This window comes from Cotesia typhae, unplaced genomic scaffold (genome assembly GCF_013202065.1).
Source record: "Cotesia typhae breed Kobodo isofemale line unplaced genomic scaffold, CoteBio_Ctyphae contig_11, whole genome shotgun sequence".
In the NCBI taxonomy this organism is placed as follows: Eukaryota; Metazoa; Arthropoda; class Insecta; order Hymenoptera; family Braconidae; genus Cotesia; species Cotesia typhae.
In genome coordinates, this window is record NW_027423711.1 from 5,188,789 (window position 1) to 5,206,980 (window position 18,192).

An 18,192-nucleotide genomic window follows, 5' to 3' on the forward strand; every position below is an offset into this window, starting at 1 on the left:
GTAATTCATAATTTATTCAAATTCTTAAAAGCCCTGCATAACTCATAAACTCTGACTAAATTATAACTTTTCATCATAAAATTATTACATCACATACTGAATTTCTGGAGCTCGTATCCTATTGAAAAGGACAAAATTTTCGTTCATAAACTGTAATTAGGATAGTTTTGATTGGCATACTTGAAACTATAATCTAATTACAACAAAACTATCTTTCGGTCTAATTTAAAAGTTTGTACCCAAAAAGTTTTGTGAAAAGAAACTTTTGAGCGGGCGATTAATTGAATGATATAAATTTTCTCGCGAATAAAACTATTCATCTTTGGAGGTAGTACAGAGAGAGATCTCGAAAATGATTCAATAGAGCGAAAGAAAAAATAAAAGATTATGCATGGGGGAGACAAAAGATAAAAAAGTTATTTTGATCGTATGCGTGTGAATCTCGAGGAAAGAAATTGAATGCTCAATCGGAAGTAGCGTAGAAAACGTCGAATATAGTGAATATGGATCGACATATATGTGTAACATAAAAGATATGGTGGAAATACTACAGAAGGAACAATTCCGATTCTATTTTGAAAGTCTAGTTCTACCAGCAGACAGCCTCTGAGCCATCATATATAGTAATGAAATACTTTATATGCGCATGGCATTAAGCGATATCAAATAATATTGTAGGTCCTTACAGTTATGACAAATACTAAAGTCACGTCCTACTATTTTCAACAGCCCAATAGACCGTACCAACTAAAGTTCATATGTTATCAACTGTAAAATGGATCCGAGATAAATCAAAAGTTTAACCATTGTTCCGCAAGTTGCTCATAAATTTTTCAAACCGCGAAACTATTCGACAAATTATAACTTAATTTTGTAATTTAAATTTAAATATGACTGAATTCAAAAAAATTATTAATTTTCAAAGGAAAAAATAATTAAAAAAAAATTCAAAAGAGAGAATTCGGATGTTTTTTTAATTGAATTTTTATTGAACTGTTGGATAATATTTTTGATGAAGAGGATTTTGTATATGGATTTAGAATATAAATGAAGCGACGTATGGACATCAAACAATGTTATATGTTATTTCAACCCGTTTGAGATAAAAATAAATACATTGTAGGGTGCGAAGTAAATATGAACAAAATTTACAAAACATTGAGTGAAAAGTGCCAGCTCACAAAAGCCAGCACAATGGAATGCAGATACATTGCTCGAGGCTTTTGATGAAATGGAATGTTTGTCAGAGGATCAAATAAAAGGAAAATATGTATTGAATGTATAAAATATCAATAGCCCGTCATTTTGTTCGCCTGGCTGTTAAATTTTGTTTAGTTCCTCTCCATTGATTACAAATTTATTATCAAACGACACCCATCCCAATTGCTCGTTATTTTTTCACGTAAATCAATTGGCCGACACTACAAATGATGGTCCAATTAAAATCTCATTCATTTTGTATAGTGTGCAGCTAATTATCGAAATTGTACGCTTGTTCGTGCATTTTTTTTTTTTTGTATTAGAGAGATACGACTGCGAAATTATTACTAACTACTACTTCTGTTATTATAAAATATTAAAAAATTTATTATCTCTGTCCCTAATAATTTTAGAAAAAAATTTTTCGGATAAAAATTGTAGTTTCAAGTCTCCTTTTTCAATTAAACCCTGACCGGTTTCTTAATTATAATTAGATCAGAAGCTATGAAATTTTAAAGCTTGACAAAAATTTCCCATATTTTTTTTCGTAAATTACAAAATCGACTGACTTTAAAAAAATATTTCACCTCGTCAGTCATCAAAGTTATACTTATTTTTCTACCACACCTCATAACATGTTTTCCAAGATATTTTTCCAACAATTACGTGTTTCAGAGAGTAATCGAAATTTATATTTTCACAGGGATTTTTATCCATATCTTATATATTTATCCATCTTGACTGCTATCTCTTCAGAAAAGCACTCAAGCTTATAATCCAATTTTCTTCACACTCGTATCTACAAACATATATATTCCCTCTCATCCTGCTCAGTAACGAGGATTTCATCCTATCAAATTCGTAAGTGGACTTATTGCACTTTCAGTATCTGCAAAATTGTCCCCTTCTGCCATTCTATCAGACTTTTTATTATTTTCACTAAAGCTAATAACGTGCTTTAAAAATAGTAAAAATCTTTCTCTAGATCAAACTAAAACTGAACCTTCAATTTTGAGTTTTATTGAATTTTTATGCTTGAATTTTTCTAAATTGTAACTAAATTTAACTATTATAACCAGCACTAGGTCTTAATTAACATTTTCATTTCATGAGTGCGCCTCGCGATTTACTAAAAAATTTTTTTTTCCCTCTTGTGTATTAACAGAGCGATTGCAAGTCGGTCATGCGAATGGGAGCGTATACTTTAGTGCAAAAAATAGACAAGAAAAATTATATGTACATATACTGTATAGAGTGGAGGTAAAAATAACACCAGCAACATGTGCCTCATGAATATTCCTTACTGTCCTCCTACTAATTACAGGATCCTCTCGGTCTTCTCTCTAATCGTTAAAACTCTGCCAATTAAGATTATTTTTATTGTTTAACAGGGCACGTATCGCGCTCATTATGACTGATTTATTCAAATGTAATGTCTGTGTATTATCATTTTTATGTTTTGCTAAAGAGAGGTGAATTATTATTTCGACGTTTTCAAGATAAATTTCCCACAAAATTATTCAAGATTGTCTAAATTATTTAAATTTATTCATTAATTTTTGGCTGATAATAAAAAATCACCAAGTTTTAATTTAATTTTTGAGTCTGATCACAGCGAAGCTTTTTATTCAAGCAACCGCCGATAATTAAAAGCGAAAATGATAAATGTAGTAAAATGACCAGTCTCAAGATTAAAAATAATAATAGAATTAATCTGAGAAAAAGATCCAGCTGGCTATTTAAGTAAGTTTTTTTTTTTTCGGCTTTTCTGTAACGAATAATCCGATTTTCACGTGTGTAGAGATTATGTTATAATTGCGTTATTAGCAAAGTACCTTTTATCCCGGGATTCGTAAAATGCGATTAATTCACTTTAGGGAAAACATTAATTGCTGTTTTGGTAAAAACAATCAGCTAAAATAAATAAACACTTGAATTTGTTGTTGGTATTTTAAAAGAGTTGAGTTTTTCGGTCCGCAAATAAAGCAACACTCGCAACTCTCGACTCTACTCGACGCTCTACACCCCTTTAACTTTAATATTTGAAGTCCCACACCCTCTGGTACACACAGCGGTTTGCTGAGAGTTCGCCAAAGAATAAAGTATTAAAGCTAGTTGGATCTTGTGCTTGATCAAACAATTTCTACTCTATTGACGTACCACCTGGAAATGAAACACCAATACAAAGAGGAAACATGTTTACTGGGTAATGAGAATGGTAGTAATCACTGGTAAATGGTAAATCCATTCGATTAAAGAATCAGACGCTCGCGGAATCTTTAAAAGATTTTTTTTTCCTTTATTTTTTCGTTTCATTAAGCTCTAAGTTTTTTTTTTTTTAATTAAAATTCTTTTATTTTATGTTTGCTATCTAGATATATTTCAGTATATAAACAGAACATTTTCTGTCAATCGGATAAATATTTTAAAAGTTATACTTATATTTGTAAAGTCGTCTTTGCCTGAAGCCAAACAGCTTTAAAAGCTTTTTTTCTCAAACGTTACTTTAAAAAAAATTAATATCAGCTTTCATATAAATATTCAAGTGAGCTATCAATACCTTCTCATTGAAATTTTATTATTCTACTAAAAAAAATATTTTTCAAATAAAAAATTTAATTATTAAACGCGAGTAATTTTTTTTTTTGATTAAATAAACTATTATCTTTAATTTTTTTTATATAAGAAATAAAAAAAAAAAGTTGGTGACCAAAATTTCACGATAAAATCAGTCTATAATTTTTACACTATTTTCTTGACTCCAGTAATTCACCTAAGGATTAATAATTCCGATAAATATTTAACATTTTTATAAAGTTCGCGAAGTAAAAAAGTTTCTCAAGTAAAAACTCAAAAGTTCGAGAAAAAGTTTATCACATATTTTTATTTAAACTCTCGCAATTTATAAATATACACAACTTTTTTCCCGTAAATAAATGTTCCGAGCGTACGTAAGCCAATTACACGAAAAGAGTTATTGAATAAAATTAAAATGAATTTAAGTTGTAATTTAATATTCAAAGTTATGACTGAGCGGGAGAAAAATAAATTAATTAATACGCTCCCGTCTTAGATATTACAAGACATTTTTTAAGAAGCTTAAATAAACTTACGAGTTTTATTTTATTTTATTTCTGTGTAGTGCAGTGTACTGCGCTGTACTTTCATTTAATTCTCTGTTGTCTCGAGATGAATTATCCGGGACAATGTACCTGGTGGTAATACTAATTAAACTCAATGTTGTTCAGTCTTCGTCTTCTGTTCCTACTCTACTCTACTATTATAGACCGTACCGTGTTTCGTTTAATTCGTGTATCAAGTTTATCGTCACCATGTTGCCGCCAGTTAATTTATCAACAACAATTCATTGTAAATTAAAATAAAATTTGTTCCGTTTTATTTTCTGAGGTTTTGTCGATTTCTCTTTTATTTTTTTATTTTATTCATATTCTAAAATTTTTATAAATTACTCCTGAATTTTATATTGAAGAATTTAATTTTCTGCAATGACTGCCGTACTCTATTTGTCAATTGTATGTTTGCTCGCTTTCAAACACTTTATAAATAATTTGAGGGTTGAATAAATACAAAACATTGATGATACAAGCCAACTGGAGCGTGAAAGAGGAGATTTTTCCTTCGATACACACCCTCGGGAGACATCGTTTGTCAGCTATAAAAATCACGAAAGCTTGATGTGACGTGACACTCTATCAAATACAATTGCAGTTGAGGAAAGACGAGAAAGAAGATAAAATGTTTTTCAATTTTTTGATTTTGTAAGAGAAGGAATAATTTAATTATTAATTTTTAATAAAAGTAAAAAATTTATTTTTAATCTCAGATAGCTCACTTTGTTTCAAATTTACAGAATAAAATAATCTAATCAACAAGAAATTAAATTGCACTTTTCATTATTAAAAAACTAGCTTTGTAAATTTACGAAAGCAAGATTGAATAGCGAGGTTACAGTGCTGAATAATGTTAAATTAAGCTCTGAGTTAACTTTTATTGAGTTAAACATAGCTTAGATATTTCATTGAATTAAATTTAACAGAAACTGTTCGCGCATTCTATTTCCCGGTTCCCACAGCTTTTCCATCAAACACAAAAAGCCTTTTTACCTATTCAGTAACTAATGCTAACATAAATAAAAACTCGTTTGGTCAAAAGTTTCGTTAACTCGAAAATAATGAAATTTTTCCACCCGATAGTCTTCCAACCACTTTACCGTTTTATTTTCGCGTGTCGTATAATATTTCGGAAACAAACAAGCCCCACAATTCCTCGAATTCACACGCCGACAAAACAATTGTTTGTAATTTAACACCCAGCATAAAAAAATATAAAAATAAAAAAATGTTTAAGCTATGGTATTTAAATTCTGTCATACGTCATCAAGTGTTTGATGTCTGTTAGTAGTGCGGTGTGGATTTTCACTTTCTCATTTTTGTAACGTCACTCAATGGAACTCGACATCAATTCGCCCGTCAGAATTTTTTCCCAATCCCATTCCAATTCAAAATTATACATCATTCACTTTGAGGACGAATAAATATTAATATAAATAAATGAACAAAAGTCCATTGGTCAAAAAAAAAAAAAAAATACTAAATCGATCATTTAAATTTACAGAGAAGATTTATGCACAGAAAAAAAAAATATATAACTCTTGGAGATTAAAAAATCTCTACATTTTAATAAAAATTAAAAATCCTAGAAAAGAAAATTATCGAAACAATAAAATCAACTTTCTTTTTAAAAATTTTCTTAATCAAAGAAAATAATTCTTGAATCAAGTTAATTATTTTTTCTGTGTGCAATTAAAATTTTTAATTAAAAAAGAAGGCTTTTTGTCGGTAAAATTACGGTATGAATATCATAAGAGCGCTTTTAGGATTTAAGAAATAAAAATAAAAAATGTCTTTATCTAAATAAAAATAAAGATAAAGAAATAAAGTAGAGCTTTTTTGATGAGTGTTAAATATGAAAGGCGAGCTAAAAAAAAAATAATAGACTGCGCATACATAACTTTTATATTTTTTCGGAATATAACATAATACGAGCTTACTCATAAGCTTCTATTTTGCCTTTTTCTTTCATCCGTACACTAGATATCTTGGCATGAATTCAAGTGTCGTTGGGCGAATTGAAAACGACCATTCGAGCGCTCGATTTACTTTCTGATACCAAATACGAATATCTCTGTCTATGTATGATATATAACTACACAAAAGTCACGTATCATTCACCGCATACCAAATATTTTCTCCTTTTGTTGTTTTTTTTTTTTTTTTTTCCCCAGATTTCTTTTCGTATTTGTATTTTCTCCGGAAAACTATTATTTTTTATTTTGTATTTTTCTACCCCAATCCTGGCATTTTTTGTTGATATAAAAATATCCAGGAATGCTGGAAGCGGCCAGGACTTTCGGGATTCTGCCTCGAAAACAGAAAGTGAGTCGCGAGGAAACAAAACCACCGAGAATAAAAAAAATGAAACAGCCGCTAAGCCAAAACTTGCTCGAATATTTAACGATTGCTGGATGGATAAAATAGGAAGAGAAATTTATAAAGGGTAGAATGGTGAAGGTGGAAAACAAAGAAAAAACAAACCCAGGCGGAAAAAAGGAAGCGCCTTTTCGTGGGATCGCCCGGGCGTAGAATTGAGCGTGATTAATGTTGACAATGACTAGACGGGGAAAAAAGAAAGATGTTTGATGATAGAGATCCATGCTACCAGATAGATGCACTGGTGAGCCTGACAAATATTTAAGTGTGATCGATATTAAGTTGAATTGTCAGTTCATGTCGGGCGGTAGGAAAAAAAGTTTTACTTTTTTATATAATCGAGGTTAAATTTATATAAATCACTGAATTATACTCTGCTGAAAAAGTAACTTGATTCAAGAAGAAATTCTTGACCCAAAAAAACAATGAAGAATTTATCTGTTTTGAAGAAAGAAGAAAAATTCTTATTTCAAGTAAATTTTTCTTCATTTGAAAAATTTTCTGCAAGATAAAAAAAATTCTCGCGACTTGACAGAAAAATCTTGAACGAAATTCATGATTTTCTTGGTCCAAGATTTTATTCTCCCGAATAAAATTAATTTTTAATCAGTGCAATTATGATTTTACTTTTCGAATATTCTTCGATTAAATCGTCAAATTGATGTTGCATTCGTGATATTACAATATATATTCATGTATCGAGCTGTCAAAATAACCGTTACAACATGACCAAATGTTCTGGAGGATACAAATTTGTATATTCCACAGAGGATTGATTTTCCCATCAACACACACAAAATCAATAGAATAACCATCAGACTCAGTGGCACCTCCAGCAACTCATTACGTAAATTTTGGATACCTTCCAATTTAGTCTATCATATCTCCATTTACAAATCTCCCTGCAAACACGTCAAATTTAATTCTAATGCAAACAAAATGTGTAAACACTGCAAGACCATTAGCAAATTAATAAACAACGCACAAGATACCTTTATTCTTCTTTCGATTAATATTTTTTAATAGTACGTAAATATTTGTATCAGCCAGAACGATAGTTTTCAATAATATTACCAATGTTTGCAATTCTAATTTTTTTCTGTTGGCTCATGGAAATTTTTCAAAGATTTTATTTACAAAAAAAACTTTAACAGTTTTTAGAATTACAATTTTTTCAGTATCATAAAATAATTTTCATTTCAAAGGACCTAATTCTTTAAAATTTAAACTTCGTTCTGTAGTAATTGATTTTGTGCGACTCAACAAAGTGCCAATGTTGGGTTTTATCCCCGAGAGATTTCATTTCACCGAGAAACGAGAATTTACATCTACATATTTTACACTACTGTAAAATACTTTTAAAATTTTTTTATTCTATGAAAGAAAGGTTCATTTTTTTAATAAAAATTTCTTTAGTTGAAAATTTCAAAGGCTAAAATAACAATTAATTTAAATCCTTAATTTTTTTGAGTTTTATACGCATAAAAAAAAATTCCACAGGATTAAATTAAAAAATGTCCATCTATTTATTAATTAATTAATATTATTTTTAATTGCACGTCAAAAATTTTAAATGACCGTCACAAAAATAAATGTTTCAACAACGAATTTAATTAACTTTGTCAACTTTAACGTCAGTGATTTCATAAAATCGTTTGTCCATAACATATTTATGATTATGACATTATTAGTATTAATTAAAGTTCTTTTACCATTTATTTTTAATCGCAAATTACTGTTAACAAAAGACTTTTTAATTAAATTAATTACATTCGTAGTAATTAATTCCTCAATTTAATTGTTGTACTGAACGTGATATAATTTATTGATTTTATTTTTTTATTCTACGAGCCCTAAATAGTGTCTGACCCAGAGGATTAACTCGAAAACTACTGACTAAATAAATCAATTAATCCGTAAGTTTATTTTTAATTAAAGTAGATACCGGGATTATTTTTAAATCGACGTGTGGTAGGATAAAAGTGAAATTAAACTCTCGTTTGGGAGAACCGGGTTCGAGGCCACCTCCGAGCGGAAAGTGCCCAAGTATTGACTATATCGTCTAGTTCCTGTAATTCCAAGGGTATTACATTCGGAATTAAAATTATTAATCGATCAAGACCTTTTTTTTTTCTTAGAAAAAAAAAAAAAAACTATTAAAATTGTAATTATTGCACGGGAATAAAGAACAAAAATGAATACCTGGATTATCTTTGCAGTATTTAATTCTGTTCATTTTTCTGTAAATAATTTGCGTCCATTAAAACTTTTTAGATTGAAAATTTATCAGCTCCATCTATAATTTTACAGAATTAAATTATGTTTGAACAATATGGAAGATAATACAATAAATTATTGCTAAAATCGAAGCATAATTTATAATGCGGAAGATAAATTTATGTCGCACGAAGAACTTAACCTCGATAAATTATTGTAATCTTCTTATCGTAAATTTTCGCATTTTTCAGCTTATATATTATTAATATTAATATTTGTATAAGGCAGAATAAAGGAGGGAAAAATAAAACAAAATGAGAAGTAACTATTTTTCTGGGTGGTGAATTTAAATTCAGTCACAAATTATAAATTAATCTTGCTAAGACCTAAATAAATTTACTTATTCAAAAAAAAAAAAAATTAAACTTATTCGCCCATTATAGTTTCATGGTTTATTTAGCTTTGTTTTAGATAAATATATTTATAGACCCATAAATAATTCATCTGCCGAATTAAAATATCTTTGAATTAATTCGCAATTGAATAGCTCATCAGATATCTTTTTTTTTATAACGATAAAATATATTTAAATCGCTAATTAACGAGCTTGAAGACCATAAAAAAAATTTATATCAGCTTTCATTTAAATATTCAAGTGCCTTATCAATTCCTTCTCATTAAAACTTCATTATTATACTAAAAAAATATTGTTTTAATGAAAAATTTAGTTATTAAACTCAAGTACTTTTTTTTTTTTATTAACTTTAATCTCGATTTTCATCGTAATAATAAAAAAAAATTTTTTTTATATTATTTTAAACTCAAAAGCTTCCACGGTATAAATAAAGCTCGATAAAACTTTCAAAAAATTCATATCCAATTTATTTGAAACTCGGTATTTTCTTAAACAGTTTTCATTTGATTAAAATATCCTAAAATCTCTTCCTCCATCCCATGAAAGCAACACGTCCAAAAACTCAAGTTTACCGTCCCTATTCAAAAACCAAAACTTGGTGAACTACCAAAGTTCACTCGACTGCATCCAAGATAACATTCTCGCGATCTCAATTTCCATGTTCCATCTCTTTGAACAGTTTAATTCCTTGAGCTCTGAATCTCTAACCCGAGCTAATTTAACTCAAGAATCAGTGTTTGATCCCCGGTAATTTGTTTACGACTTGCCAACAAAAAAAGTAAGCTGGTAACTTTAATCCAATAATTTTCATTATATCGCGACACTGTAAACAACCTCTGCATTCTTCTATATCCTCTTCTCTTTAAACATAAAACTTTCCAGCGTTATATATAAAAGTTAGAACTTAGTCTGCACCCTTGCACCCGATACTACCAGCTTAAATTTACGATAGACGGTGTAGTAAAACTCTCTTTTACTCAGCTCGTACCGTCCTCGCCTTTGCTACTTTATCCCATTGTAGTATTATTTCGTTCAAACATAAATTATAGCAAACTTAAATTTACTCTAAATACAAAGATAACACTCTGAAACTTAAACAAAGATAAAAATATAAATAATCCGGTCTAGGTTTCAGTTCTAGAATTGTGCAGCAACTACTTACACTCCTAATTCTTTCTTTACATCATTCATCCTCGTAAATTTTATGCATCGATAAATTGTCCGGCATTTCAGATAGCAAAGCACCATTTCGGATTGTAAAGCTCCCGGAGAGTGAGCCGAGCACTAGACTGGAATAGAAATCGAGAAAAATAAGTCGAAGTTGAGTGCAGAGGTGAGTTGAGCCTTTGGGTCAATATACTGACCATTTCGCGCTATTCATTTCTGGTAGACTGGAGACACCTCGGAGAAAGCTCCATCAGCAGTGCCTCTTAGTGAAAGAGCACAAAGACAAAATAAAGCATCTCCCATCTTTTCTTCTCCTTGAGTTCCCAGTCGAGGAAATAAAATAATAAAAGGAAGCAAAGGAACTCGTAAACAAGGAAAATGTGTTTTCTTCTTTTCGCGCCTCAAGTGGCGACAGAAAACCGGACCGTTCGTTGGATAAAGACCGAGGATAAATAATCGAGGGGCGGGGGGGGGGAGTCTAAAAGTTCTGGAACTGGTAATGTGTATATAGATATATACAAACAACGCTACTGGGGCACGGGGTAAGAAATCGATCAAGCTCCCCTTCCACTTTCTCCCTTCCTCGAACTTTTAGCCGTAACTCTGCTCCGTCCAACTTTTAAACTACTACAGTGTATGTATGTAGTTGGCGCGAGACACCGCCGTTTCTCCGGGATGAACATAACAGCGAAGGGGTGAAGTCTATGGGGTGAAAACGCGTCGAAATAGGTATCTCGGCCGCGCCTTCTAACCTACAGCCGGCAACCAACAACCTAAAACTATAAACTTGAGGCAGGGCGCGATTGCTTTCTCCGTTTAGAATATACTTAACCTTAAATTTAACATACACCGAAACTATGCTCCGCTAAAAAGGTTAAAAAGGTATACTATGTATAATATAAGCGACTGAGGTAGTTCAGATTGTACCTTGAGATATAGGAAAGACGCTCTGGGATCGGCTATATTGTGTTTTATACAGCTTTGTCTTTAGTTTAGTATTTGTAGGTTAGTGTGTGGATGCTTGCGATGTGTACATGGAGCAAAAATGTCTCTGTGTGGGTGTTTATAGCTATCTACTCCATACACTGAAATTCTCGGTATTCGTCGGGTCATTTCAACAATTAACTGGGAACTGGCGACCTACCTACCCGCGATTCAAACTCTATTTCCGGAGATTAGCTCATGAGTTATGTCATGATCAATTTGGCAATTAATTTCCTCTCCCACTGCATTTATTTTGGAGATACATGTGGTTTTACATATGCTTGACGTCGTTCGCGGATTCTTTTAATGGTTTTTTCTATGAAATTTTAATGATAATAAATTGAAGAATAGGAAAGAATTTTAGTAAAAAATTTACATTGTCTTTAACAGATTATATCTCAGCAGCTTTTGAGTTTAGAGTAATAATATAAAAATGAAATTTGAAGCGAAAAGTATGATCTTAGAAATAAAATTAAGTACAAGCTCGAATGTTTAATACTTCAAAAGTTATGAATAATAAAAATCGTAATAAAAATAAAGAATTTGAAAAAGAAATAGATCCTAAGTTTAATATTTTCCATCTCAGAAGTTTTCGGTGTATAACATGATATAACATGATTCGTATCACAACTTGTTCTGTTCTTCATGTCAGAATGTAGTTAATAAACGGCATTTTTTCCCTCGTAAAGAACGCTCGAAAGAAATTACCAAATTACTCCCCCAGAATGGTATTTTTTTATCACTCGGTATTTTAAACTATACAGCACGTATTTCTTGAAGAAAAAAAAAAAAAAAAAAAAAAAAAAATGTAAAATTACATCTCAAGCACGCATATAAATATTTTTTTCACAAAAGTAATATTTCTCAGTAACAACTCGGTTGTTCCACTAAATAGAATGAGTCAATTTAATTTTCTGCATTGCTTCTCGGGTAAGGAAACAAAAAATAAAAAAGTATCACTAGAAGACAATAGAAACCCTTGAGAGTATACGTTTCTCGTTCTTTTCAATTCTATTGTCACATCATCCGCGCCATTGCATCAAATTTTTTTTTATCTCCATTTTATTTTATTTTCCTCCTCACTGAATATAACTATCTATCAAAGTCACTCTTTATATATATATTTTTCGCCAACAAAAATACCTTTTTAAAAATAATAAAAAAATCTTTTATCCCTCTCAAATTCAACAGTAATACCGAACTCATTCGACACCGCTGCGTCCTAATATAAAAACTCTCATTGTAACTTTGAAATCATCCCGGCTCCATACCCTTTTTACAATTAAATGCAAATGTAAATATAAATACTTGAAAAAAAATTAAAACTTTTTTATTTTCTTTTTAAACTGGCATTCATTCGTTAAATATTTTACTTTTCTCATTACTGTTTAATCACTTTGTTCTTTTAATACACCGGTATCTTTCATACTCGGATGTAACAGTAACCGTAACAGTATAAAAATATGTTAAAAAAAAAAAAAAAAAAAAATAGGTAAAGTGGGCGAAGAAAAAGCATAATATAATGCCAAAGTATAGCATTAAATATATCCAGCTGTTAATGTCAATAAAAAGTTTTTATAACGAGCGATTACCATCAACATCAACACCAAATAAAAAAGTACTTAGAGGAGCTATCGTCAGCTCAGCAGTAATTTTTTCTTTACTTATATAATAATATAATGCTTTTTTATTTTTTTCATTCATTAATTCATTTTTATTTTCACCCGGTATGGAAAAATAAATTGCTGACTTGTCTGTTTGATTATCCCGAGGCTATTTCTCTTCTATTCGCGTGGATCTCTCAAAACAAAAGGAAAAAAATTAATCCGTTCCATCAGTTAATTTTAACGTTCGCTTTATAATTTAAATAAAACAACAAAATAAAGTCCTTAATCAGCAATAATTTTGATTATAATCCATACTGTTGAGGGATTTAACTTTAAATTAAAAATCATTAATTAAAATAAAATTTTATACATCATAATTTTTTTTTTTTAAGATTAAAAAAATTTTACGACTGACATATTGACTATAAAAAATTTTTTTCTTCAAACCTCAGAGTATTTAATTGAATTTTGATATAAAATTCTTTCATTTCATCCGTTTTTTATTGATCAAAGTCGTAAAATAAATTTTTTATTGGCAATAAAAGTCTTCGGGAAAACTCTCGACATTTGTAAGTTCTCAAAAACGATCAAAGAAAAAAAATGAGACATTTTATACCGAGCTTTTGCTTAATTTTTTATTTCAAATTCAACTATTAATTTTTTTTTTTTATTGCAATAAAAAATCCCAAAGTTGTTTTTAGTAAAAATTCTAAAATATTATTTAAAATAATTCTCAGTAATATCACTGAAAAATGCAATTATCACCGACAATCAAATTACTAATTGTCGTTGTATCTTGCACTGAAAGTTTTTATAATTAAAGGACGTCTAATTTGAAACAGCGAAATATTCTATTGAGAGTGCGATAAATTAAGATGAGCAGTCTAATTAAATAAGCTTTTATGTAATTAGTCTTCTGCTGAGAAATTAACGTTTTAATTAATAGCATGTAAGACGGAATTCAGCGATTGCATTAAATGTAATTTGAATTATCGGTTTTAGCGCATTTCTAATCTAATAGAACGTTCCTCAGCAGAGCTCTAAGCGACTATTATCCGGCCAAACATTGAACGTTGTTGCGTATTTGTATGGACCTCCGGGAATTGGAATCTGTTCCCAAGACACTTGCATCTCAATTACTTACTCGTGATCATTAATTGCAATCGCGGATGAACCACTCAGCTCTATCAAATATCAAATCGCGAGCATTCAATTCCCGTTTCATATTCTCAATTATTAACTCGCTATTACTATTACGATTACTGTTATTATCATTATGAATGGAGATATATCCAACGAAAACATGTCTGCCGAAATTTACATGTGAACCCCGGATAGATAGCGCCTCTATAATAATAACAGGAGTATAATATTCATATCGCAGTGCATTATGTCGTTCATATTCACGAGAATGTTAATTATCGCGAAAACTTAAGGTAAGTTATATGTATAGTGTGGCTTAACGAAGCTCTTCTTGTTCCACTTTTTCGTCAAAGTTTAAATTTCAAATTTCACTAAATCCGACGAGTTCCTTTATATTATGTATTTTAATATTTAAATATATATTCGGGGGTTATTAAAATTATCATTATTATTCATTTTTTTAAGAGTCATTATTTTCGAGAAAATTAATCAAGTTTTGGTTTTAATGTTACAGTTACAAAATTCATTCGAATTGGAATCGCTGACAAAAACGACAATCCTCCGTACTTTGATAAGAGCCTCTACGAGGCAGAAGTAGATGAAAATGAAGATATTCAACACACGGTACTTACTGTTACCGCCAAGGATCACGACGAGTGTAAGTTTTTTAGTAATTCAAATTTTATAAAAGTGTTTTTTTATATTTAACTTCTTTTTTTTTTTTTTTTTAATTAAAACTTAATTTTTTTAAACAATTAAATTTTATATCAAAATATTACATTCGATTATTTATAATAATTATTATTAAAACTAGTGAATACTCGAGACTTGTTAAATTTCTAAACAACAATGCTGCCGTTTTACCGAAACAAGCTCTGAACCGATAATATAAACACAAAACTTTTACTTGTGAATAAACTAGTTTAAAACTTGAATTTTAATAATTCCGCACATTGTAATTAGTTTAATTTAATTAATATATAAACCAAATTACAATTACAAGCTCAACTTGGATTTGTTTGTTACCTAACTTGTATATTATTAATTAATTAAATAATTTTATTTATTTTAAAAAATATCTGCAGTAATTTCTGAGGTTCAAATAAACGAATGAAATTACAGCGAGAAAAAATGATATGAATAATAAATGCCGATTATAATTAGCATAATAATGAAAATTGAAATTTAGCCTCGCGTATTCGATACGAGATTACGAGCGGTAACATAGGAGGAGCATTTGCCGTGAAGAACATGACTGGGGCCATTTATGTCGCTGGAGCGTTGGATTACGAAACGAGGAAGAGGGTAAGTAATGCCAACCCCGAGTACATGTTGAGCAACTACCTCACTCAGCTAAACCTATATCCAGTCATACCAGAACTAAACCCACCACCGAATATCTTGAGTATAATTTACTAAAGCGTAAATACATAGACAGGAATGTCAATAACAGTTAGAACCCACTGAGTCGTACATCAAAATAGTACCACTGTTTTATCTCATGTTTACATTTATTCAACGCTTCTTGTTTCGGGCGATAAAACAAAGCCCTAAATTTTCATCCCACAGTCATTAAATTAACCAGCACTGTATATATATATATATATTATCTTTTATTCTCGGGGTTATATGAGGGATTGGAACTCCCACGCGTTACAATACTAGGAATCAATATCTTCGAGTCCATTGGAATTAAATTTTTTTCTGACATTTAATTAATTTATTTAATTTTTGATGAACTAAAAGTTAAAAAAAAAAATTATTAATAACTAATTTTTTTTTAACGAATTATAAATAAAATATAACTTGACTATTGTGTGGTTTGATAAATTAATGATAATATTCACGAAATATTGCAAATAATTACTCGCTTAGAATTTAATATTTGATCTAGAATCCTCGGCAATTAATCTTGAATTTTGAATGTTTGAATATTAAACAACTCAGGATAATTATAAAAATAATGGATGTTTTTTCTAATTCATATAAAAATTTTAAAAAAGACTATTTTAAACTTTTATAGTTAAAAAAAAAAATTAGTGAAATATACTCAGATTATTTTCAGTAAAAATTGTATGCAACTGATAAGAACAAAAAGTAAATTTTTTTTTTAGTACGAATTAAAACTGACAGCGTCGGACAATCTCCGTGAGAATTACACGACAGTAGTAATTCATGTAAAAGATGTTAATGATAATCCTCCGGTATTTGAGAGACCTACTTACCGAACTCAAATCACTGAGGAAGATGACAGAAATTTGCCAAAGCGAGTTCTTCAGGTACTTTTTCTCAGATCAATGTCTATTATCTGTTTTTTAATTAAGAGTTTGCCGAGAGCGGTTTTTAATTTTTTTTCTCTAATATTCAAATATTTAAAAGGTAATGGCAACTGACGGTGATAAAGACAGGCCTCAGAATATTGTTTACTTTTTAACGGGTCAAGGAATAGATCCCAATAACCCGGCAAACAGTAAGTTCGATATCAATCGTACTACCGGCGAAATTTATGTGCTCAAGGTAAGAAAATATAAAGCTCAAAGTATAAATAAATATATATATATATATATATATATATATATATATATATATATATATATATATATATATATATATATATATATATGTATATTTTCAATCCATTCTGAAATGTTATCTCGGGAGAAAAAACTAATCGAATTCGATTATCAGCCGTTAGATCGCGATCAGCCAAACGGAAGACCCCAGTGGCGATTCACGGTGTTTGCTCAGGACGAGGGCGGAGAAGGGCTTGTTGGGTACGCCGATGTTCAGGTTAATCTTAAAGACATTAATGATAATGCCCCGATATTTCCGCAAGGCGTCTATCATGGTAATGTTACAGAAAATGGAACTGCAGGTGATTTATTATTTTTTTTTTAAGTTAAAATCAATATCAACATTCACTTAATAATATTTTATTACACAGGAATGCTGGTAATGACGATGACCGCAGTCGATTACGACGACCCGAGCGAGGGAACAAACGCGAAACTTATTTACTCGATCGAGAAAAATGTTATCGAGGAGGAGACCGGCTCTCCGATATTTGAAATTGAACCTGATACTGGCGTTATCAAGACCGCTGTTTGTTGTTTAGATAGGGAGCGTACGCCAGATTACTCGATACAAATAGTTGCGGTGGATGGCGGCTCGTTAAAAGGTATCTACAAATATACAAATCGCTCTTTAATATATTTTTATTTTCATCTTCATCTATGTTCTGCGAGACCGCGTTCACTTCAATGTGGAAATAATAAATTGAAAAACAGAGGCCAGAATACCACAATATTTATTTTCTATTTATTGATAATAAAAAAGCAATAATTTCAACCAACCAACTAATCAAAAATATTTTTCTTGATTCTTTAATAATTCTTCAATTTATTGCAACTAAAATTTAGATTTCTTTTTAAACTTGTAAAATAATTTTTTAAAGATGAAAAAAAAAAATTCTAAATTTATCCTTTTTAATCAAAAAAAATTTTTTAACAAACTAGAAAAATGAATCCTCAAAAATTAAAATAAAAAAAAAAAAAAAAACTAAATCTAAAATTCATTTCACCTTTGAATTAAACTCATCAAAACTTTTCCCACCGACCAGAGAGAAAAAATCTCGAGTGAAGATAAAAATAAAATAAAAATGGTATTATTTATACAGGCACGGGTACGGCCTCGATACGAGTGAAAGACATAAACGACATGCCTCCGCAATTCACTAAAGATGAGTGGCTCACTGAAGTGGATGAAACAGATGGCACAAACCTTCCGGAAATGCCGATTCTCACTGTCACCGTTCACGACGACGACGAAACCAACAAGTTCCAATACAAGGTAACACTATTCGCCAGAACCAGAACGAAAAAGAGCCAGAGAAAGAGCGCCATCAGCCGCTCTTCGAAATTACTTTAAACGTTCGGGCTTCTGAAAGCTC

At 30.1% G+C, this 18,192-nt stretch overlaps 1 protein-coding gene across 6 annotated transcripts in view; it reads left to right on the forward strand.

Annotated features, from left to right (window-relative positions):
• Positions 1-18,192, forward strand: part of LOC141528030 (neural-cadherin) — an 86,348-nt gene that overhangs the window by 56,478 nt on the left and 11,678 nt on the right. For all 6 annotated transcript variants that reach the window (XM_074243877.1, XM_074243861.1, XM_074243869.1 and 3 more), the window contains 7 exons: positions 14,758-14,901; positions 15,433-15,548; positions 16,358-16,522; positions 16,623-16,760; positions 16,932-17,118; positions 17,188-17,421; positions 17,920-18,092. In XM_074243877.1, the coding sequence (XP_074099978.1) occupies positions 14,758-14,901; positions 15,433-15,548; positions 16,358-16,522; positions 16,623-16,760; positions 16,932-17,118; positions 17,188-17,421; positions 17,920-18,092 (1,157 nt within the window). The remainder of the gene's footprint in view (positions 1-14,757; positions 14,902-15,432; positions 15,549-16,357; positions 16,523-16,622; positions 16,761-16,931; positions 17,119-17,187; positions 17,422-17,919; positions 18,093-18,192) is intronic.